The 24,048-nt window shown below is 38.6% G+C and overlaps 1 protein-coding gene across 2 annotated transcripts; it reads right to left on the bottom strand.

Annotated features, from left to right (window-relative positions):
- Positions 1-4,106: 4,106 nt before the first annotated feature.
- adat1 (adenosine deaminase tRNA specific 1) lies at positions 4,107-24,006 on the bottom strand. Of its 2 annotated transcripts, none has more exons than XM_059335004.1 (9): positions 23,703-24,006; positions 22,306-22,374; positions 22,089-22,143; positions 21,853-21,983; positions 16,847-17,444; positions 15,676-15,821; positions 13,770-13,869; positions 13,568-13,654; positions 4,107-6,543 (listed from the first exon to the last, which is right to left on the bottom strand). In XM_059335004.1, the coding sequence occupies exons 1-9, from the start codon at positions 23,884-23,886 to the stop codon at positions 6,411-6,413; spliced, it is 1,503 nt and encodes a 500-aa protein (XP_059190987.1). In that variant the 5' UTR covers positions 23,887-24,006; the 3' UTR covers positions 4,107-6,410. The 2 variants fall into 2 exon arrangements, with proteins under 2 accessions (XP_059190987.1, XP_059190988.1); XM_059335005.1 differs by having other exon boundaries at positions 4,107-6,540.
- Positions 24,007-24,048: the final 42 nt, after the last annotated feature.

Here is a 24,048-nt window from a genome sequence, read left to right as displayed (position 1 = left end):
CACTATTTCTCCCTGCTTCAACATTCCTGCATTTACAGTCGGTAAAGCAGCTGAAATGCACACCTAATAAATTACCCTGTAGGGTCTAATGTTCTTGCAAAAATTAGCTTAGCTGCTCCATCCGCATGGAAAATTAAGATAAGGTAGAACATTAATAATCCCGAAGGAAATTCTGGTTCCAGATTGGTCCAAAGCCTCCAAAAACAATTACAAAAACAATCATAATATAGGATAATATAAGAAAAGCAATGAACAAAATAGATAACAATAACAATATATAATATAAATATAAAAAAATAGCTTAGCTGCTAACTTTATAAAACAGCGACAGTGACACTTCATATACACTATGGGAATAAATGGCCTACTTTTCTAACTTCTCTATAACCCCCTAACACACTTGTTTACACTTATTGTCCATTTTGTATTTGTTCACCTGCAAAACATACAGAAACATTACAACAGATGATATTGTGACACGGTTCTGTCCAGATTTAGCACCACAGCAGGATGTGCCTTTGTTTGCATTTAAGCATTCACTTCCCTCTTTTCTTTTCTATTTTAAGATTTGTGAATGCCTATGTGTTATGTCTGGCCGCAGGAACTAGGAGCACGGCAATCATTGTGTTACTTTGTTAAATACAAATAAACCAACCCAGGTACTAGGCAGGGCTATACAACTTCTCAACATTCATTTGTATTTTTATCATGTCTTCATTAAATTAACTGAAATCAAAATGCAATGAAGTTAAATTCAATATGGGGGTGTTTTTTTTATCTGAACTGTTTCTATTTATGAACGTCTTGCCTATTTATATGAACTTGTCCTCACAATTGCCTTTAGTTATTATTCTACCTTTTTTAAAGCAGGTGGGACTGATCCAAGGTAAAGATCAGTGCCGAGACACTGTGAGACTGGTCCATGATAACATCAGAAACATTATAATGACCAGTGGTGGAAGAAGTATTCAGATCCCTTACTTAAGTAAAAGTACTAATACCACACTGTGAAATGACTCCACTACAAGTAAAAGTCCTGCATTCAATGTACTCATTATGCAGAATGGACCCACTCAGACTGTTATATACACGGTCACCCATAAAGTTGGAATAATTTTGTTTTCTGACACAATCCTCTGTTAATTGTGGTTTTATTGTCATTGTGATATGTTTGGAAGAGATTAACTAATAACTTTTTGAGAAGATTAAAGATTTATTCTTGACTTTATCTGTCAAGAATAAATCACATTGTCACAATCATTTCATGGAAAGAGGTAAAAAGAAATATTTTAATCCAACTTTATGGGCGTCCGTGTATATTCCAAATTCATTATTGGATTATTATTATTAATGCGTTTATGTAAGCAGCATTTTAATTTTCTCAAGGTGGGGCTCATTTTAACTACTTAATATACTGTTATAAATGTCTAATCACTATAAATGTATCAGGTTTTTTATGTTAAAATCTCGACCTGAAAAGTAACTAAAGCTGTCAGCTATATGTAGTGGAGTAAAAATTACAATATTTGCCTGAAAATGTAGTGAAGTAGAAGTATAAAGTTACATAAAATGGAAAAAAGTACAAGTACCTCAAAATTGAACTTAACTACAGTACTGGAGTAAATGTACTTCGTTACTTCCACCACTGATAATGACAAATTATTTTCCCTGTCCTGCCCGTTACATGTTTAATGATTAAAATACACAAGGCTGTAATAAAATTGCAGAAAGTGTATTTTTTTTGTGTTCCGGGTTGCTTTCACACGTGTTAATTATTAAATACACATATTTAATTAACTCAGTGTTCATAAGGACCATGGTTAAATCATACAGCAGTGTAATTCATGTTTAAACACTTCAAGAAAAGTGTTGCTCTTTGGTTGCATGGTTGTCATGACAACTTGTGATGTTTCATCTCTTCAATCAGAGAACTCTGAAGCTGTCTCTGTAGTTTTTGGTGCTGAATCAGATCAAGACATCTTTACCTGACCCATTAAAGTTTTCATATTTGTGTACCTAAAGCTGATTTTGGTATGTAGATGTGTAATAATGTGTATTAGTGGAATGCCATAATACTCAGTATTAGTTTCATCAGTGTTATATGATTGTTAAATATATCTTAAAGATGTAAAGGAATTTATAATATACGAAAAAGGTAAGGTAGCTGGAACAATAAAGATAAATGTAAAATGAACCCTAAGGTGTATCCGTCTTATTAAAAGAAATATAATTGATATTTTCTGTATTGTGCACACACACAAGGACACACAGGAAACAATGAATATATTGTGTTGTCTTAACTTTCTGTATGTACCACTTGTCCTAAGGGTAAAAAATGACCCACCTTCTCTAAACTCCTTAAATAAAGCAGCTTGGTTGAATTTTAAACCCCAAATCTATCTTACATGAAGAAACAAGCTGTCATTCATCACAAACCTTGTGAATATTGAGGTTTTCCCTCTTTACAGTGCAGAAAAATTTGATTTAATTTGTTGAATCCACTCGTTTTTATTACAACACACCTGTCATAAATAGTTTACTGTTTTACTAAATTTTGTATTTTTTATTTATATAGGAACTGCATAGGTTTAGACATAATTTTTTAGCAAGCGTGCATGCATACATGCGTGCATAGTTTTTATGTTTTTTTGTGGTATTAAAGTTATTTTATAGTCATTATATTTATAGTCATTATAGTTTATTTCATGGAAATTTGAAAAAATGCAATGTTTTACTTCGTCTCATATTGGGGTCATTCTAGGAAAAGTCATTGAATTTCAAGTTTAAAAAAGATCATTAAGGGAATTTCCTCAGCTGTTAAACATAGTGGCGGGTCATTTTTGACCCCTAAGACAACACAAGGGATAGAAACGTAACTTTTTTATACAAAAAAAACCCATCAACAGGTCGACTACGAAGTCAAAGCAAATGGATGTAATTTCTAGCATCATTAATGTGAAACTGAATATTTAGATGGGTTTTAGTTACTACAGGGGTATTAAATCAAATAATCAAGATGTGATTGGATTGCTCATAAAAAGGCAATTTTGCAACAGAAATAGATCATAAAATCTAAAATTGTATATCACCGTAGTAGAAACACTGAATTACCATAAATCATAAAACAGTAAAACTTATTTTTACTGTCATAAAATGTAGAAAACACAGTTTTACCTTAAAAAAAAAAACATTTTGGTAAAATTTATGAAGAAATGTCACAAACACTGGATTATTCTGTCTAAATTACAGATTTTGCTTATGTCAACATTTTACTTTACAGTAAAAAAAACAAAAAAAAAAACTTCACCATACAGCAAAAGTGTACCTTAATGTCTCATACAGTCATGGAAAAATGTATTAGACCATTGTTTTCTTCAATTTCTTGTTCATTTTAATGCCTGGTACAACTAAAGGTACATTTGTTTGGACAATTATAATCATAACAACAGAAATAGCTCATAAGAGATTAATTTAAGAGCTGACATCTAGACATTTTTCATGTTTTTTTTGATAACCAAAATCATGATCAAGAAAACCATGTTAAATGTCTACATATCAGCTCTTAAATTAAACTCTTATGAGCTATTTCTGTTATCATTATATTTGTCCAAACAAATGTACCTTTAGTTGTACCAGGCATTAAAATTAACAAGAAATTGAAGAAAACAAGTGTAGTCTAATCATTTTTTCCATGACTGTACATTCTCACTGTATTTTTCTCTGTGAAGTCCTGGCAACCACAGCTGCCGGTATTTTACAGTAAATTACAAGGGGTTTTTGTGTGGTTATTGTCATCTTTTATTCTTTGTGTCTGTCTTTATAACTCTAGTATTTATTTCTTTAAAAGTTTGTAGTCGCCAACCCAAGCCTGATGTCACCATCAGGGTAATTTTCCCTGGACTTAAAAAACTCCCTGTAGAGCCATAAACGACATAATACCAGCACCAGCCAAGCATAAATGGCAGTGTCCCACAGCTGGTTGGTTTGTTGCTCAGTTGGTCCAAACTTGACACCTTTACAAGTATTGGATGTGATGCCATTTACCTCATTTAATAAAAATGTTAACATAAAAGGCATTAAATGAACGCTCACAGTACAAGAAACAGTTAAAAGAGCAAGACCTTTAGTGCAGTGGATTGAGAATGACATTTAATACACAATGGTTGGCTTCCACATGGTAACTTGCAACATGCTGTTCGGTGTTAGCCGAGCTGAAGTGAGTCATGACTTGTCAGTGGAATCTGCTGAGCCAAAGCAACAACACAACTGAGCCTCAGTCCCACATAAAACTGGTGCCTGGTCTTCCATGAAGGACCTTACTGTTCACAACGTATTCTAGTCTGGGTCTTTATGAGTGACTTAGGTGTCCCAGAAAATTTAAATCTATTCCAACATGCATCGGAAACAGCGTGGTCATCCTGGTTGACAGGAAGCTGAATACAGACCAGTGCCAGGCTGATAGAAGTGCTTGTAAAACTTTAAAAAAAACAAAAAAAAAAAGAAATACAGATTGGAAAAAGGTTTCCCTTTTATTTCCACACAGTTATTAACATTTGGAGAAAGTTTCCAATACAGTTCTGTTCGTGTACTTCTAAGTTGTGAATGGTTGTGAATGGATTTTGTTATAGGTCCTTGAAAAGTCATGGAAAAGTTGTGACAAAAAAAAAAGTTTTGACCATGGAAATTTGTAGAAAAGCTGCTATGAATGGATCATAAAGTCAGTTTCAAATATTATACATTTGCACCCAGAGGCCAGAGACCTACATGCTGTGTGTCCAGTTTGCAGTCGACGTACTTGCTGTATTAACTATTACAGGTGCATCTCAATAAATTAGAATATCATAGAAAAGTTTGTTTACGTCAGTAATTCAATTCAAAAAGTTGAAATATCACTTTAAATATAGATCCATTACACACAGAATGAAACATTTCATGTCTTAATTTATTTAATTTCTCTTAATTATGATTATTGATATGATTAATATTATGGCTTACATTTAGTGAAGACCTAAAATTCAGTGTCTCAAAAAAACCCCCAATTTTAAAGTTTAATATGGAAATGTTGGCCTCTGAAAAGTATGTCCATCTATATACTCAATACTTAGTTGGGGCTATTTAACTTGAACTACTGGAAATGGACTTTTCCATGATATTCTAATGTAACTATTGACAGCCAAAGTCACATTTATGAGCATATTTGTGCAATAAACCTGATTCTAATTTCGAAAAAAAAAAAAAAAAAAAGGAAGCTGAATACAGACCCATGTGTCTTCAGTCCACCTGACCACTAGAGGTGGGAGAGAAAATCAATACAGCATACTATCGCAATATTTTGCGTGGCAATATTATATCGACTCATGGTCGCCAAGTATCGATATTTAGCGCCGGCGGTATTTTTACCATTTTGTTTTTGTTTCGGGAGGCCGCAGCAGGCTCACTTTTAGGAATATACTGGATATACTAGTATCATATGAAACTAGAAGATCTAAGGAATCTACACTGTAAATAAAAAAGTAGAAATAACAGTAAAACACTGTCAAATTGCATCAGAATTAGGGCATAAAATTAAAAGTTGTACATCACCATAGTAGACTTAATCATTGTAAATCAAAGATTAGCACAAAACTTTTACTGTCATGAACTGTAGAAAACACAGTTTTGCTGTAAAAATATAAAATTTCATGTATTTTTTGCTGATATTTACATTTAAATTTACAGCAGAAAAACCATTCACTGTATTATTTACAGTGAAGTTCTGGCAACCACAGCTGCCGGTATTTTACCGTAAATTATACAGATTTTACTTTTTTTTTTACAGTGTATAGACACCATGTGCGTGCAATATTGTGTCGGGAAGGTAAATAACGCTGCAAAGTTAGGCTATTTCTTGATGTTTCATGGTGAATTAAATTTTCTGGACCCAAAATACAGTTAAACAGTCGTATCGCAATACTCACCATACTGCAAAATGCTTAAAATCACAATAATATTGTATTGTGACTCAAGTATCGGGATAAAATTGTATTGTGGGGCCTCTGCTGATTCACACCTCTACCGACCAGCATGCTTAGAGTTAGACTGTGGGGTAAAACCAGAGCATTTAAACTAGGACTGGCTGAGAGTCGAACCCGAAACATTTTCCACTCGCACACAGGTACATCCAGCTGTGTTTTCACAACATGAACACCAGCCAGCTGTAGTGACATGTTACACACATTACACAAATAAAACCATCGTCTGAGGACACTGAGCCTCTATGAACAGCATGAGGGAGCAGGGCTACATCCTGGAGGTGTCAGATATAGCTCAAGTATTTGTCCAGACTTCATTGACCAGCTGACCCAACAGGCAGGTTGGACCTTGACAATGACATTTTTAGCAGCAGAGTGGGGTTCCAGGAAAGGGGGCTTTCACTGGAAGAGCAGAAGATGTCGGTCACTGCGTGGCCACAGAGGGAAGGCCTGGCTGTGCAGCTGCTGCCGGGCCTGCTGATAGGACTGGGACGCCTGCTTGTAGTCCCAGTAGGTCTGCAGCTCTGATCTACTGAACAGATACACATTTAAAAAAAACATAAGGGGAAGAACCCAGTTATTACTCACATTTAACAAATTTTGAGCCCACCTATCTATTTATGTTCTGCTGGACGTTGTGGCTGGGGAGAGGGACATCTGGAATGCCCTGCTTAGCCTGCTGCCCCCGCAACCCGGCCCCGGATAAGTGGAGGAAAATGGATGGATGGATGGATGATTAGGGACTGAAGCTGCTTATATTTTTTTGTATACTATATTTTATACTTTTTGTGATTTTGTTTGCACAGTGCAGATTGAGCCTTCACATACTGGGCTCCTGTTTTAAGTTAAATTTGAATTTAAGCAGCAGTCTGTAAGGTACATGTAGTTTTATTCAATTTGGGTTTAATTGCTGTACAGTTGATTTTCACATGTTTCCAGTAAACACAGGTTATGTTTACCTATTATGTCAATTGGGAAATTGGCCAAATTTGCCCTGATTGTGGGTATTAGTTGTGCAGGAAAAAAATATAGGTATTGGTAATTGGCTAAATGAGTTGTAAAAAATCGGCATATCAGATATCGGCAAAAAATCCAATATCGTGCATCCCTAGTTTGGATGCTGACAAAGATCGCTGTGCAACCAGCAGTCTCACCTTGCCTGCAGATGATACAGACTGCATGACAATTCAGGAACAACAGATTATTTCTAGGGATGCACGATATTGGATTTTTTGCCAATATCCGATACGACGATTTTTGGCAACTCATTTAGCCGATTACCGATACCGATATTTTTTCCCCGCACAACTAATTGCAGAGACCTTCATCTCTGGAATTAGCATACAGTATTATGGTGCATACTCTTGTCACATTTGTTATGTAATATTCATTCCTTGTGCAAAATAAGAAAAATACTTAATGCTTAAAACTGCATACTTATTTTTGACAATTGCTTTCAAATAAAATACAAAAAGATACATCCTACTTAAAACGTAGATGATGCTCTCCCTGAGATAATCAATAACAATACCCACAATCAGGGCAAATTTGGCCAATTTCACAATTGACATAATAAGTAAACATGTGTTTAAGGTGCAACAGAGAGGTGATGTGCAAACAATAAAAAATTCCAAACATATGACAGACATAGGCGCCAAGGTTGTGCATTTAATCAAGTAAGCAGCAGCACATTATTTAATCAGTTTATTATATCGGTGGATATCGGCGTGTTGGCCGATGTCCGACAGTTCATTTTTAAGCCAATATTGGCCGATACCGATAATATACTGCATCCCGAATTATTTCTACTTCTTCTCTTTCAATGAAGTCAAATTTCGCTGTTCCCGCCGCTGCCATACGAGGACCAGTCTGCCATTACACAACAATGGCCATGTTGTTGTGTGAGCTTAAAGAAACTCCAGACATACCAGACAGACAAAAACACATTAATCTCTACCTGAAGTTATCTCAGGTTGATTTCTAGTGGCAGGTTTTTGTCTGGGCATAGACAGGTAAATAATGGTGTGGTACTGGAAGTTTAATTCTTGTGTAAGCTTTCCTGTATTGTTGTGAAGTTAACAGAGTTCTGTTTGCTGCTGTTTTGAATTACCTCAATCACTGTGTGCTGATTGTTCTCTGTGGTTATCATATTATGTTTATTTTGTTGTCCCATGTTGTTGGGACTTACTTTGGTTAGTTTCTGCCACCGCGCCTAAAGCCAATAAGCTGCATCATATTGGCTACAAGAGCAGAGCCACGGCCAACAAAGGCAACTTTGCATGCTGGGTTCATTAGTGGTGTGGTGGTTAGTAATGTTATTGTGTCAGACTGCAGCCCCTTAGGGTCCTCTCTGCTCTACTTTCTATCTCCTTTACTACTAACTCAAGTACAATTTTGAGGTACTTTTACTTTTACTTGAGTATTTCCACATTTGTAACTTTATACTTCTTCTTGTACTTTTAACTCCACTGCATTTAGTTGACAGCTTCAGTTACTTTTCAGGTCGAGATTTAACATAAAACATGATCAATTTAAAGGGATTACGCATGTTTACAAATTATATATATTTATATATCCTTTATTTAACCAGGTAAAAGTCTCGTTGAGATTAAAAAATCTCTTTTCCAAGAGAGACCTGGCCAAGAAAGCAGCATAAAAAGTGACAAGTTACAACATTTAAACACAGTTAACATAAATAATTAAAATAAATTATATGGAGCAGTCACACCGACTAAGATAAATTATTTCTTTATCCTATAATTAAACCACATAAAGTATATTAAATAGTTAAAATGAGCCCTACATTGACAGCAGTAAAACGCTGCTTACACAAATGCACCAATAACAACAAAAATTTAATAATATATTTAAACATATAAAACAATCTGAGTGGGTTCATTCTGCATATCGAGTACTTTTACTTTTGATACTTTAGGTACATGTTGATACTTTTTTACTTTTACTTCAGTAAGTTTTGAATGCAGGATTTTTACTTGTAGTGAAGTAATTTCACACTGTGGTATTAGTACTTTTACTGAAGTAAGAGATCTGAATACTTCTTCCACCACTGATTGGATTTGACCCTTCACTGTTCATCTTATAGATGGAAAACAATCTTTAAATATTTACATTTTAAGTTTCCTAACATCCCTTTGTGATACAGTGGTTCGGTGATTGATAACTGATAAATATTGTATCCCAGGGTGGTATCACATTATTATAATTCCTATTCATAATCTTATTCAGAGTTTATTGATATAAATATTCTCTGATATTCACTAATAAGCAAACCTGCTCCTACATCTGTTTTTATTAACATTTTATTGTTTTAGTATTATTCTATTGTTTTCATTGTTCTTTTATTACTATATTTGTGTATGATTTTATGGTATTTTAATAACTGTACAGCACTTTGTCAACTGAGGTTGTTTTTAAATGTGCTCTATAAATAAACTTTGACTTGACTACATCACCAGTTCCAGAGCCATCATCAATTTCATTAGTACCCGCTGCGTTTTTCTGCTCTGCCAAATCTGCTGTTAAAAGACTGGCATCCTCCACTCCACAATCAGATTACAGAAGTCACTCACTGCATTAGGAACAAAATGTTCTGCAAAAAAAAGTGGAAATTCTGGATCTTTAATGGCCAAATGCCTTATTTGATGATTTATGTCCTGTCTAACACACACACAACTCTACAAATGAAGACAAAGAGAGACACTCCCTGACCTCAGGTGTTTCCTTTTACAAGACATACCATATAAAATGTTTTCATTGTATACTGGGGCTTGGTGTGTGTGTGTGTGTGTGTGTGTGTGTGTGTGTGTGTGTGTGTGTGTTCTCTGATGGCTGAGCTTCCTTTCCAGAGGGAGAACAGTAGTCTCTCTGTTTATTAGCATTTTAGCAGATAACCTGATTCCAGCACAATCCAGCCACATACACATGGATGGACGGACACACACACAGACACACACACACACACACACACACACACACACACACACACACACACACACACACACACACACACACACACACACAATATATATATTAAATAGTTAAAATGAGCCTTTCATTGACACCAGTAAAACGCTGCTTAGATAAATGCTCCAATAATAATAATAACTAGAAAATTTCCTCTGGGGGAAATTTTGAAAGGGCCACGGGGGCTACTGCCGGTGTGTGTACACTATGATGAGATTCTTCAGAGATTTCAAACAATTAATACTAGTAATGTTATGATACTATTCCTCTTCAAGTATTTATTTATACAGCAACCTATGCCCTTTAACCTCAAAATGTGTGTGTGTGAAACATTTGTATCTGGAGGAGTGTGCGCGCTTACGCGCGCATATGTGTGTGTGTGTGTGTGTGTGTGTGTGTGTGTGTGTGTGCGCGTGCGTGTATCTTTAACTGTTATTACATTAAATGACCAGTGTGTGTGTGCGTGCGTGTATCTTTAACTGTTATTACATTAAATGACCAGTGTGTGTGTGTGCGTGAAAGCAGCCAGAGGTGGGCAGAGTGAAATTTCTGGCCTCGAACAGAAAGCATTTTTGGCAAAACCATAATACCTATTATTGATCCGACTTCACTTTGAGCGTCCTGAGTTCTTCCTGAACCTCTACATATGTTTTTTTTTTAAGAAAAATGAAAAAATAGCTTTGTTAGAGCGATCTAAAAAAACAATTAAATCTCACCTTTTCCGAAATCTTCCTGCGTTTTTAATATGGGACCCAATGAGGCTGTTGGTGGTTTTGGTGGCGCATCTTTGCGTCGTACGCCCAAACTATAACTCTGACAGCTTTACCAGAGGATTGTGAGTGAGAAGACAAATTTTCCTATGTTTCCTATGTATAAATTATTTCTGTAGAGTGGAATTTGCGGCCTGGAGCGCAGTTTTCAAATTTATTTTTTGACAGTTTTACCTCTCCCTCTACACTCTGAGCGATGACATCACACACTCTGACACGAACATTCCGTGCAATACACACCCATTATAATCTCAGAATTTCTCCAAAAATGATCATGGTCATTGAACAGGGATTGATAAAAAACTATATGACCTATCGAAACGCAAAGTAATACACCAATACACAAGACTTGTGTCTACTGTTTAAAGTTTAAATGGAGTCTCTAGGTGAAATTATGCTGGAGAAGGAGACGTCTGAAAATCTTCAATTAATGTTCTTTTTTGCTCATTTTCTTTCGGCCGTCCCATTCATTTCAATGCAAAATTTTGGGCAGTTTTTCGCGACTTACGTCGCAAAAAATTCATATTCCGTAGAGAAAAGTAATAGCACACCGATCCCGATTAAACCGCACGTTTTGATATATAATTTGTCTAGTCTAGTGTGACTAGTAGCGGGACGAAATTGCGTCCGGAAGAGGAATAAGAAGAAATGCACAGTATAACAGTAGTGCCTACTAGTGACTACTGCCTACAGCTATTGCTGTATGGGACCAGTGCTCGGTGCGATTGCCCCGAGGCCCTAATAATAACTAGGCCTGCAAGCAGGACTGAACGGGACCGAGCAGAGTGGAGCCGTCGGGGTAGGGCACGTCGGGTGAGGGCATGTCGGACGCGGCCCTGTTGGCTCAGTCCCTATGTGTACCAAATTGCGTGTCTCCTACCACTGTGCTTGTGGTAGGTGTAAAACATGTTACTTCCTGTAGCCAGCAGGGGGCGCTATGACTGTGTGTCGCTATTGACACGTGGGTGTGTCCAGGGCTGGCCCCTCATCATGTGTGAGAAATTTGGGACAGATTTGACAATGTATGGTCAAGTTATACAGTCTCGTGTGTTATGGCGAGACGCCATATTTTGCCGCCATGCCACGCCCACATAGTGTGACCGTCGGTAAAGATTTATACAACTTTTGATCCCAAAGGCCTTGTGATGGTACTGACCAAGTTTGAAGTAAATCGGCTGAAATCTGTAGGAGGAGTTCGTTAAAGTATGCAGCGTGGAAATGGCCAAAAACGATGACAAGTGCGATCTTCAAACCAAGATGGCGGACTTCCTGTTGGGTTTGAGGTATGGGTCCAAGAGGCTTTTTGGTGCGTCTCCACATGAAGCACGTGTGTACCAAATTTCGTGTCTCTACGTGAAACCTACTGCAAGGGCTAAGTATAAAACAAGTTACTTGCTGTTGCCAGCAGGGGGCGCTATGACTGTGTGTCAATATTGACACGTGGGTGTGTTCTGGGCTGGACCCTAATCACGTGTGTGAAATTTGGGACAGATTGGACAATGTATGGTCAAGTTATACAGTCTCGTGTGTTGTGGCGAGACGCCATATTTTGCCGCCATGCCACGTCCACATAGTGTGACCGTCGGTAAAGATTTATACAACTTTTGATCCCAAAGACCTTGTGATGGTACTGACCAAGTTTGAAGTAAATAGGGGGTAATCTGTAGGAGGAGTTCGTTAAAGTATGCGACCTGGAAAAGGCCAAAAACAATGACAAGTGCGATTTTCAAACCAAGATGGCGGCCTTCCAGTAGGGTTTGAGGTATGGGTCCAAGAGGCTTTTTGGTGCGTCTCCACATGAAGCACCTGTGTACAAAATTTCGTGTCTCTACGTGAAACCTGCTGCTGGGGCTAGGCATAAAAGTTGTTACATCCTGTTGCCAGCGGGGGGCGCTATGACAGTGTATCAATATTGACATGTGGGTGTGTTCAGGGGTGGACCCTCATCACGTGTGAGAAATTAGGGACAGATTGGACAATGTATAGTCAAGTTATACAGTCTCGTGTTTTCATATTTTGTTGCCATGCCACGCCCATATAGTGTGACGGTCTGTCAAGATTTTGAGTACGTTTCATCCCAAAGGCCTCATGATGAAACTGACCAAGTTAGAAGTGGATAGGGTTTAATGGGTAGGAGTAATGCCTTCACGGTAGAAAAGTTTGTAGGGGGCGCTGGTGAGCCATTGTGCCACACCGATTCCCACGACCACTAGAATACGTAAATTTCACAAGAGATTTATGTATATACCAAATATCAGGAGTTTTTGAATATGATAAAGGCCCCAAAAAGGCGATTCATTTGGGAGATGAATAATAATAATAAGAATCCCTTCAATTACAATAGGGTCCTTGCACTGTTAGTGCTCGGTCCCTAATAATCAAATAATACATCTGGAATATATCAAATAGTCTGAGTGGATCCATTCTGCATAACGATTTACTTTTGATACTTTAAGTAGATTTTGATGCTGATATTTTTGTAGTTTTACTTCAGTAAGTTTTGAATGCAGGACTTTTACTCGTAGTGGAGTAATTTCACTGTGTGCAATTAGTACTTTTACTTACGTAAGAGATCTGAATACTTCTTCCACCACTGGTTACTTGTGACTGTGACACATTAACATTATTTAGTTCCATTGATAGTTTTAATGAAAGATGAGATGAAAGTCACCCAGAAGGACAAACTGAAGAAGGCCAACTATTTGCTCGGAGATCTTCATTATTTTTATGTGTGTTGCCTGAAATCAGTTTGAGGCTGTTTAAAACCACAGGGACATAATGAAAGAGCCTATTGTTTGTTACCTGAGGGAATCGGGAAGTGCTGACGGGTCAGTGGCTGCCACCAGAGACAGGAAGGAATGGAAAATCTCCAGTTTACACAGAAGAGACCTTAAGACATAAAAATCCATAAATATTGATTACATTTGGTATATATTAATGGCCTGTAGTTCTAACATTCAGTTACTTATGATAGCGTGTGACGGGATGAGAGTGTTGGCTCTACCTGGCTTTATCTGTGCCGAGGGCCTTCTTGGTGACTCCATGTTTGTAACCGTTGGCAGTGACATCTAGTGGCTGCTCCGTCACATTACACCAGCTTATGGCTGAAAGTAAGTAAAGTTTATTTATATAGCACTTTTCACAGATAAGATCACAAAGTGCTTTACAGAAGACAAAAACAAAGAAATAAGACAGGGGAACTTAAGACAATTAAAACATAGTTAAAACACAATTTAAATAGCCTGGCTAACACCAGACTAATCTCAAATGAGATCTAGTCTGGGAACCAGCCGTTCATTTCTCCGTAGAGGAGGTGTGGTTTACGATCCTCCGGAGCCGTTTATTGGACGCTTAGAATGTCTATCAAAGCGTCTGTAGGTAGCTCTTAGCCAATCAGATCAGTTATACCAGATGATGTAGTAGTGCGACAAAAATTGATGTTTGTTGTGTGTGTGTCTGTGAGAGAGTGTTGTTTGCTGCTTTGCTTCTCCAGTTCTCGCTTTCTGCAAGATTATTTATTTTCACGCTTTATTCCCCCTCATGTCATTCAGCCACACACATCCACTGATTTTATGGGCAATAAACAAGCTGCCGGCGTTACGGTAGCGGGGCTAATAGCGGTAACGCTACCGCTATTAGCCCCGCTACCGTAACGCCGGTGATCTGGCTACGAGCCGGGGGACAGCGGAGCCGCAGAGAGACCTTTCGCCTTTCAACTTTCGCTCTAAACTATTTAAAACACCATCTACAGCTAAAGAGAGTTTTGCGTCTGCTGCAGCCATGTTGGATCCGTAAGAAAACTACAAGCTTCCGTCTGCCGGGTAGTACGCGTCATCGTCTTGCCGTCCCTCTCCGTTCTGTGATTGGATCCCTAAAACAGGGCTAACAAACCTCTCTGGTTGCCAGACCCCTTGGCAGATAGAAATGAAATCGAGCTGGGTATACCCAGGCTACAATTTAAACACAATTAGAGAGCAAAACTTCAAACACTTGATGAAACATTTGATGAATTTATGACTTCTGAGGTAGGAATTATGTTCCTTTTGCTCTCTACATGAACTGTTTACCTGCAGTCAACCAGAGCCTGCTCAATGATGGAATATGGAAACCAAAACAGCACCGATTAGAGCCCAAATAATGTGGGATTTTTGAGACCAATACAGATGAGAAAGGAAACATTACAGGTTACCAATATGGAGGCCAATATAGTGATTTTTGAGCTGGAATAAAAATAGTGTTCTGTGTGGATTTTGCACCAATTAAGCATCAATATGACTATGCAACAGTACTCAGAAGGGTCCTTTCCTTTAAGTAAGTGAACCCTTGATTTAATAACTTGTCGAACCTCCTTTGGCAGCAATAACCTCAACCAAACACTTCTGATAGCTGCTGATCAGACCTGCACAACATTCAGGAGGAATTTTGGGCCATTCTTCCTTACAGAACTGCTTCAGCTCAGCCATATGGATAGGATGCTGTGAACGGCTCTCTTGAGGTAATTCCACAGCATCTCTAAGCTCTGTGGGAAGGAGAGGGGCCTCCTCATGGAGCACAGCCAGGGAGAAGTGGACCTCCAGTGGAGGATTTTACACGGTGCCATTGCATTTGTGACCGTTTTAAATCCTGCTGTTTCCCACATGTCCTTTCTCTGGTCTACAAGTAAATGTTTTCCATGTTTTTACTGAGTGTTAGAGACTCACAAATTTCCTTTTATAATCGGTTTGATGTAATCTTCTCAGGGAATGTTTTTCATTTTTGGTGCTGAGTACGAAAAACACACGACAATGCTGTTTACAAGTCGGGAAACTGGTAATAACGGCAAATCCCATATGACTTGAAAGCAGCATTAGTGCTCTTTTCTTGTCATTCAGATGGATATGTGTGTGTGTGTGTGTGTGAGATGATCCCACCTGCTCCACAGGGGGAGATACGTCCCTGCCCGGCCCGGTGTTGGAGCTCAGTCTGGGCCAGGCTGAAAGGGAACTCCAGGCTGGACTGGAGCAGCACAGGGGCACACACAGAGAAACCAGCAGGGAGGTCCGATACATGGGAGCACCTGCAGAGTAGAGGAGGACTACATTCAGGAAAGTCTGCTGAATCCCTAAGACTTACGATAAAAATACCTCCTAAATACTCCAAAACTGACTTAAAAGTAACAGCGACAGATTTCTCGCAAAGGAGACATCTATTAAAGTTTAAAGTGATGAACGACCCACACAAACAAATCTCACTGAGCATAACTGACACAAAAACTCACAAAACTAACAAGAAAGGCTTTAAAAAAATACCTCATGACTCTTTCTCAATATCCAATCAAGAGTTAAACTGTAAAAGTGGTTAATCGTTTGTCTATGTTAGTAAATTAAGGTGTGTAGAACCAGATAATGTGATAAATTCCCAATAATGCAATAACCCCGATAATGTAATAAAAATCTGCACTTGAGTCCATTGAAAATGTAATAAAACCTGATATGTAATAACTTCCCGATAATGTAATAAAGTGCATTTCCCAATAATGTAATACACATTTTTTTTTACCAATAATGTAATAAAGTATAACAATAATGGGAGGTTATTACATTATCAGGTTAGCCTTCATTTCGCAAGTCCTGATAATGTAATAATTCCCCAATATTGTAATAATTTAACAGCAGACCACCCATTACTTGGGTTCAAGTGGTGATACTGTGTATCAACTCTAGCTCAAGAGCTCTAGCGCCACCAACAGGTCAAAGTTGAATGTTTATTAACTTTTGACCCGTTCATCCGTTTTTCACAAACGAGTTATCCATGACACACGAATGCATTCAACAGCTTCTTGAAATCTAAAGGTGCTTGGTGTTATACTTTATTACATTATTGGTAAAAAGTGTATTACATTATTGGGAAATGCACTTTATTACATTATCGGGAAGTTATTACATTATCAGGTTTTATTACATTTTCAATGGACTCAAGTGCAGATTTTCATTACATTATCGGGAATTTATTAGATTATCAGGTTATACAAGGTGCAAATTTTCAAGATATTAAAATTACATTTAGTTTATTTATCAGCTCATTTTCTGCATCACTCCTTACCTTGTAACCAAAGCTCTCTGCATAACTTCTTGGCTGTACGGACACTTCCCCACCACCACGGTGGTGAAGTAGAGCGCCTCCTGCAGGTAGTGGGCCAGCAGTGCACCCTGGAAGCCCAGCACCCCCCAGCGGGCCAGCTTGTCGCTGCAGGAGAGGGACAGCGTCGGCTCTCCTCGCCCGGGCTTCAACCTGAGCACCCCTGTGCTGTGGTAGCCCACCCCGGGGAGCAGAGGGTCAGCCGGGCCACCAGAGACACACTTGGCCCCCGTTCTGTGAATGTCTGGGACCTGTGGATGGAGCCCTGTACTGTCAGGGGGGGCTCTGGTTTTTATCTCCAGCTGTGCTGAATCTGCTGAGACAGGCGTTTCTGCACCGTGACTCTGTGAGTGATCTTCAGTCTTAGATGAGTCTTGATCTGTCGTCACCGTCTCCTCCTCCTCCAGACGAGGCACTTTAATGTTTTTTCTTTCACACGGTTCCTCAGCTTCCCGTTTCAGGCCTTCTCTTCCATCACTTCCTTCATGGCACTTTAAAGACGTGACAGGAGGGCAAGGCTGACACTGGCTCTCAATGATGGGAATGATGGCGGCATCACCACCTGGAAACAGGAAACATGTTTCAGACTGATTGTTGCTTCCTGGATATGCCATCGACATGGGAACATGGGGAGTTCCGCTGTAGCTTTGCGGGGGCTGATAGTGATATTTCTTTTGAGTAAAGCTGTCTGACAAGAACAAAAGTCCCTGACACTAGGCCTGTCACGATAATTAGGGCCTCAGGGCAATCGCACCGGGCACTGGTCCCATACAGCAATAGCTGTAGGGACCAGTGCTCGGGGCAAATTTTTTCTTCTTCCTCTTCCGGACCCAATTTCGTCCCGCTACTAGTCCTACAACTTGAAGAGTTGCAGGACAAATTATATATCAAAATGTGCAGTTTGATCGGGATCGGTGTGCTATTACTTTTCTCTACAGAATACGAATTTTTCGCAACGTAAGTTTGGTAAAAAGTGTATTACATTATTGGGAAATGCGCTTTATTACATTATCGGGAAGTTATTACATTATCGGGTTTTATTACATTTTCAATGGACTCAAGTGCAGATTTTTATTACATTATCGGGGTTATTACATTATCAGGAATTCTCTCTCTCTCTCTCTGGCTCAGGGGAGTTTGGAAAAGAAATCACAAATCCACTTTGGGGGATCACTGAACAGCTAGCCTAATATGCCCCTACTTGCTAGCAAACAAACACATCAACACATCAACAGTCGAGCCACATGCAACAGTTTTGACAATAATACATTGATTAAGCGCAGAAAAACATGTTTTTATATATTCAATTATTATTATTTTAATTGTGGTGAAAACTGGGACATGGTATATTCATATACAGTGGAGAGAACAAGTATTTGATACACTGCTGATTTTTCAGATTTTCCCACTTGCAAAGCATGTAAAAGTCTGTAATTTCTTTCATAGGTACTCTTCAACTGTGAGTGATGGAATCTAAAACAAAAATCCAGAAAATCGCAGTAGATGATTTTTAAATAATTAATTTGCATTTTATTGCATGACATAAGTATTTGATCATCTATCAACCACTAAGAATTTTGGCCCTCACAGACCTGTTAGTTCTTCTTTAAGAAGCCCTCCTATTCTCCACTCATTACCTGCATTAACTACACCTGTTTGAACTCGTTACCTGTATAAAAGACACCTGTCCACACACTAAATCAACCAGACTCCAGCCTCTCCACAATGCCCAAGACCAGAGAGCTGTGTAAGGAGATCGGGGATAAAATTGTAGACCTGCACAAGGCTGGGATGGGCTACAGGACAATAGGCAAGCAGCTTGGTGAGAAGGCAACAACTGTTGGTGCAATTATTAGAAAATGGAAGAAATTCAAGACAACGGTCAATCTCCCTCGGTCTGGGGCGCCATGCAAGATCTCACCTCGTGGGGCATCAATGATCATGAGGAAGGTGAGGAATGAGCCCAGAACTACACGGCAGGACCTGGTCAATGACCTGAATAGAGCTGGGACCACAGTGTCAAAGAAAACCATCAGTAACACACTACACCGTCAAGGATTAAAATCCTGCAGTGCACGCAAGGTGCCCTTGCTCAAGCCAACGCATGTCAAGGCCCGTCTGAAGTTTGCAAATGACCATCTGGATGATCCAGAGGAGGAATGGGAGAAGGTCATGTGGTCTGATGAGACAAAAACAGAACTTTTTGGTTTAAACTCCACTCGTCGTGTTTGAAGGGAGAAGAATGATGAGTACAACCCCAAGAACACCATCCCAACCGTGAAGCATGGCGGCGGAAACATCATTCTTTGGGGATGCTTTTCTGCAAAGGGGACAGGACGACTGCACCGTATTGAGGGAAGGATGGATGGGGCCATGTATCGTGAGATCTTGGCCAACAACCTCCTTCCCTCAGTAAGAGCATTGAAGATGGGTCGTGGCTGGGTCTTGCAGCATGACAACGACCCAAAACATACAGCCAGGGAAACTAAGGAGTGGCTCCGTAGGAAACATCTCAAGGTCCTGGAGTGGCCTAGCCAGTCTCCAGACCTGAATCCAATAGAAAATCTTTGGAGGGAGCTTAAAGTCCGTGTGGCCCAGCGACAGCCCCGAAACCTGAAGGCTCTGGAGGAGATCTGTATGGAGGAGTGGGCCAAAATCCCTGCTGCAGTGTGTGCAAACCTGGTCAAGAACTACAGGAAATGTTTGATCTCTGTAATTGCAAACAAAGGTTTCTGTACCAAATATTAAGTTCTGTTTTTCTGATGTATCAAATACTTATTTCATGCAATAAAATGGAAATTAATTATTTAAAAATCATACAATGTGATTTTCTGGATTTTTGTTTTAGATTCCATCACTCACAGTTGAAGAGTACCTATGATAGAAATTACAGACTTCTACATGCTTTGCAAGTGGGAAAACCTGAAAAATTTGCAGTGTATCAAATACTTGTTCTCCCCACTGTATTTATCTTTATTTATCCTCTATATCATTGCGATGTAAGCTCTCGTCTACAGTAATGTTAAAAAGCACAATTTCCACCGTTTCCCCGTTGAGCAGGGGGCGTCCCTCTCTACCTTTAAAAAAATTCCTGAAGACCCAGCTCTTCAGAGACGACCTTCTCTCCTAGCACCACACGACAACTCTACTCCTTAAAGTATCGTCACTAGCACTTGTTGCTGCACTAATGGGTCTTATCACACTATACCTTGATTGTTTCCCTTTTCTGTAAGTCGCTTTGTATAAAAGCGTCTGCTTAATGACTAAATGTGAATGTAATTTGGTAATGAATGCTGAGAGCAGGGAGATTTTAGTGTTACACTGTTGTTTTCAAATGACTTAAGTATCATAGTTAATGGTGTCACTACATTTACTGCAGCAATGTAACGTGGCCTGTTAATACGCAACTGTACTTGCAAGTGCTACGGTTAAAACCGCTTTAAGTTCCCGCCCCATTGTATAGACAATTGGAGGAACAGTAAATGCCACATTGAAGTGGTGTACATCATCTGAAAACTGTAAACCTGAAGATTAATTTGAGATGCAGCCTAGCACTGTGAATCTAATAAACCTATTAAGGTTTATCCGGGTTAAGAACATAACATTTTTTCTTAAACTGCATGTTATCAACATAAAGTAGGCCCCTCTTTATGTCTGTAAAGAGGAGACTTGTGAGAACCCATAGAGCCCATTTTCATTCAGACATCATGATGTCAGAGGTCAAATGACCGCTCTGAAAATCGTCATGCCAAATTGCATAGCAAAATAATAGCCTCACTTTCCACCATATTACGTCAACTTCCCGATGTGATATCCTGGCATGCTTTTTACCAATGGATTCCTTAGATCTTCTAGTTTCATAAGATAGATGTGAAAATTAAACCCGCTACAGCCCTCTCAGCCCGCCAGCTGGCCGATGAGCCCAATGTACCGCAGGCGGACCATCAGAATGCCAAGGGGTTCCATTTATTACTGTAACATGAGGCAATCTCAACATTTTGTTGCATTTTCTTTAATTTGTTATTCTTTTACATTGTCAAAAAACCTATTTTCACTTGAATTTTTATGTTATTAATATTTGTGGTGTTGTAAACAAGTAAACAGCAGCTTGGAGGCGGCCCAGGTTCTATCTGCTTGTAACAGCCAGCCACCATTTTGGAAAATTGCCGGCCATGGTCATCAGAATGCAAATATGCGATGGCCCAATATCCAGTCTTTTTCGAAATATATTAAGCTATATGTGTACCAAATTTGGTGCTTTTATCAAAAAAATGAACAATAGGTTAAATATGCCACCCCACTATTTTCCACATTACACTTGCAATTTTTTAAAATTAAAATAAAATGGTCCTTAAATGACATCAACGATACTATCGTTTATCGTGATAGTTTCTGGGAGACTATATCATCCTAAAAAAGTTGTTATCATGACAGCCCTATCTGACACAACATGTAGAGCAGGGATGGGCAACTCAAATGCTGGAGGGGGCCACAATTTAGTAACTTAACATATTTCATGCTCAAATGCATGTACAACAGGAAAGATAGGAATACAAAAGGTTTGAAGCAAATAAAAAATAACCACTTAATGTGATTTTTTTTTTCAGTGCAAGAACAGCAGACCAACATTAATTGCAAGAAGTAATTTTGTGCATTTTTACACTGCACTTTTAAGATTTCATGTTCAAATGCATGTAGTTGTACTGAGGGCCACTTCAAGTGAGGGTGCGGGCCGTATGCGGCCCCCGGGCCTCCAGTTGCCCATCCCTGATTTAGATCAACACAAGACACAACAGCTGTTTTTTGTAGGATCTCGAATAAAAAGAAACTGCAAAGGAGAAAAAAAACATCCAAGAAGAATAAAACAATAGTTCAGTAATCATGGAAACCATGCACTACTTCAGATAAAACACACAGCTTACATTAAAGCCCCAGTGGTATGGGGTACACTGGGAGTGTGCTGTACTCACAGGGAGTGTGGCTGGTAAAGAAGAGGAAGGAGACTCCTGTCTGGAGCCTCCACTTCCCCTTCTGATCGGCTGGACTGAACACAGAGCTGTCTCCACCACTCACGGCCCTGTGCAGCTCCTGGATCAGATACCTGGAAATAGACACACACAATATTTGAGCAGCCTAAACCCCCATCTAGTTCTCCAGAGCCAACAAACTATTAGGGACCCACACAAAAATGATTACAAGTACACACCTGATAGCTCCTCTTCGAGCAATGACTTCTGCATGGCTGTCATTCAGTATTTCACCTAACAAGACAAACAAAATAGAGATTGTTTTTAAGAAGTGAAGACAAACTGGTGAAATTAGTTACACTGTACTTTCACAGGCTGTATTGGATTTCAGTGTGTCCCACATGTTGAGAATGTATTTGTTGTGATCTACGGTATGAAACCGTCAGACAGACAGACCTTTGGGACTCATAGAAGTCCGCCCAATGCATTTGGTCCCAGTTCCTAGGGAAATAACCTCCTTCTTAACTTAAAGAGAGAGAAAAAAAAATATTAGAACACAATTTATTATATATCATGTCTTAATGCTTTAACAGTTGCGTTCTTAATCTACAAATGTTAAAATCCTATTTCTTCATTTTTGTGTTCTGATTTTTATGCTGTTTAGCGGCCACTTTGTATGGCCGAAATAATTAATAATAATTTGCAGAAAATGATTTCATACTTTACATTTAAACTTTGTCCTTTAAATTTATTTAATTTTACTTTATAAATGAATTTGCTTTCCATGTGTACAACACATCTGACTAACCTGGACTGAACTAATTTAACGTCATTTAACAAGGAAGCACAAAAATAATGATTATTTTTATTATTATTATTATGAAATATTATCATTATTCGCACTACTTTATATATGACAAGTTGAGTCTGAACGTTTATTCTCTATGAAATGGTAAAGTAAAAAATAATAACGATGTCCACATCAGTGGTGGAAAGTAACTAAGTTTTAGTTTTAACATTTACTCAAGTACTGTACTTAAGTACAATTTTAATGAAGTTGAATATTTCCATTTAATGTAACTTTATACTTCTACTCCACTACATTTTGAGGCAAATATTGTGCTTTTTATTCCACTACAATTAGCTGTCAGCTTCAGTTACTGTCTTTTTTGGTCATTTGTTTCTTTTCTTGTGTCTTTTTTGCCATTTTGTGTCTTTTTTGCCATTTTGTGTCTTTTTTAGTCATTTTGTGTCTTTTTTAGGTCATTTTGTGTCTTTGTTGGTCATTTGTGTCTTTTGTTTTGTCTTTTTTTTTGTTATTTTGTGTCTTTTTTTGGTCATTTTGTGTCTTTTTTTAGTCATTTTGTGTCTGTTTTAGTCCTTTAGTCCAACATAAAATGTGATTTTTAATCTTTTTTATTTTTAAAACACTATAATGCTCAATAAAGAATTTGAAATGTTGCAAATGTGAACAAAGGTTGCCAATATAACATAAGAGGGTTACAACCAGTTCTATCATTTAATACTAAATATATTGGACCTCGTCTCCAGTTTTACTTGGTATATCATCATCAAACTGAAACTGGCCTCAAAAAATGGAGTTTACAGCCAGAACTTTAGAGGTAAATTTACAGTAGTGCTCCACGCTGCTTTGTTTTTACGTCATGACGTCATGAAGAAGTCGTGCTTTGACGCTTTTGGGGACTCCTGAGGGTTAAAGATACTTTGCTTACTTATTCAAATGACTGACGTTTTGGAGAACAAAAATTGCTTGATTGTGAGAAGACTGTTGACATAAAGAGAACATAAATCATGTTGTTATGATGCAGCGTTATGTCATGCCGCTGTCCCACCTGTGTCTGACTCAGAGCACCGGGTGACTTTAACCACGGCGGCCAGCAGGCTCCACTCTCTGCTCGGCTCAGGCTTCCCTCTCCGGGGGAGCTTGTTGAAACGCTCGTAGCACAACTTGGCGATTTCATCCGCGTCAATCATGTTAAACCGAGCAGGGAGGTGTTGGTGGAGGCAGCCCGGCATCACAAATATGATGTTTTATCATTTAAAGTTAAAGGTATTTTAAACACTCACAGTCACACTAATAATATTCTTGAATAGGTTCACCCAACAAGGTGGTTTGCAAGGAAGGCTTCAGTTTCTTCTTCTTTAAGTTTCTTCTTTTATTTTTAAGAGGTAAGAAAA

The sequence above is a fragment of the Centropristis striata genome, chromosome 6, assembly GCF_030273125.1.
Source record: "Centropristis striata isolate RG_2023a ecotype Rhode Island chromosome 6, C.striata_1.0, whole genome shotgun sequence".
Lineage (NCBI taxonomy): Eukaryota > Metazoa > Chordata > Actinopteri > Perciformes > Serranidae > Centropristis > Centropristis striata.
The sequence above is the reverse complement of the archived record's forward strand: the minus strand, read 5'-3'. Positions and strand labels throughout refer to the sequence as shown.

What these genes read in the sequence shown, in the direction of transcription:
- adat1 (XM_059335004.1), bottom strand. Translation starts at nt 23,886, where the DNA reads ATGCCGGGCTGCCTCCACCAACACCTCCCTGCTCGGTTTAACATGATT. An exon ending in GCTCGAAGAGGAGCTATCAG is followed by an intron (nt 21,984 to 22,088) that starts GTGTGTACTTGT and finishes GTCTATTTCCAG; the next exon opens with GTATCTGATCCAGGAGCTGC. An exon ending in CTTTACCAGCCACACTCCCT is followed by an intron (nt 17,445 to 21,852) that starts GTGAGTACAGCA and finishes TCCTGTTTCCAG; the next exon opens with GTGGTGATGCCGCCATCATT.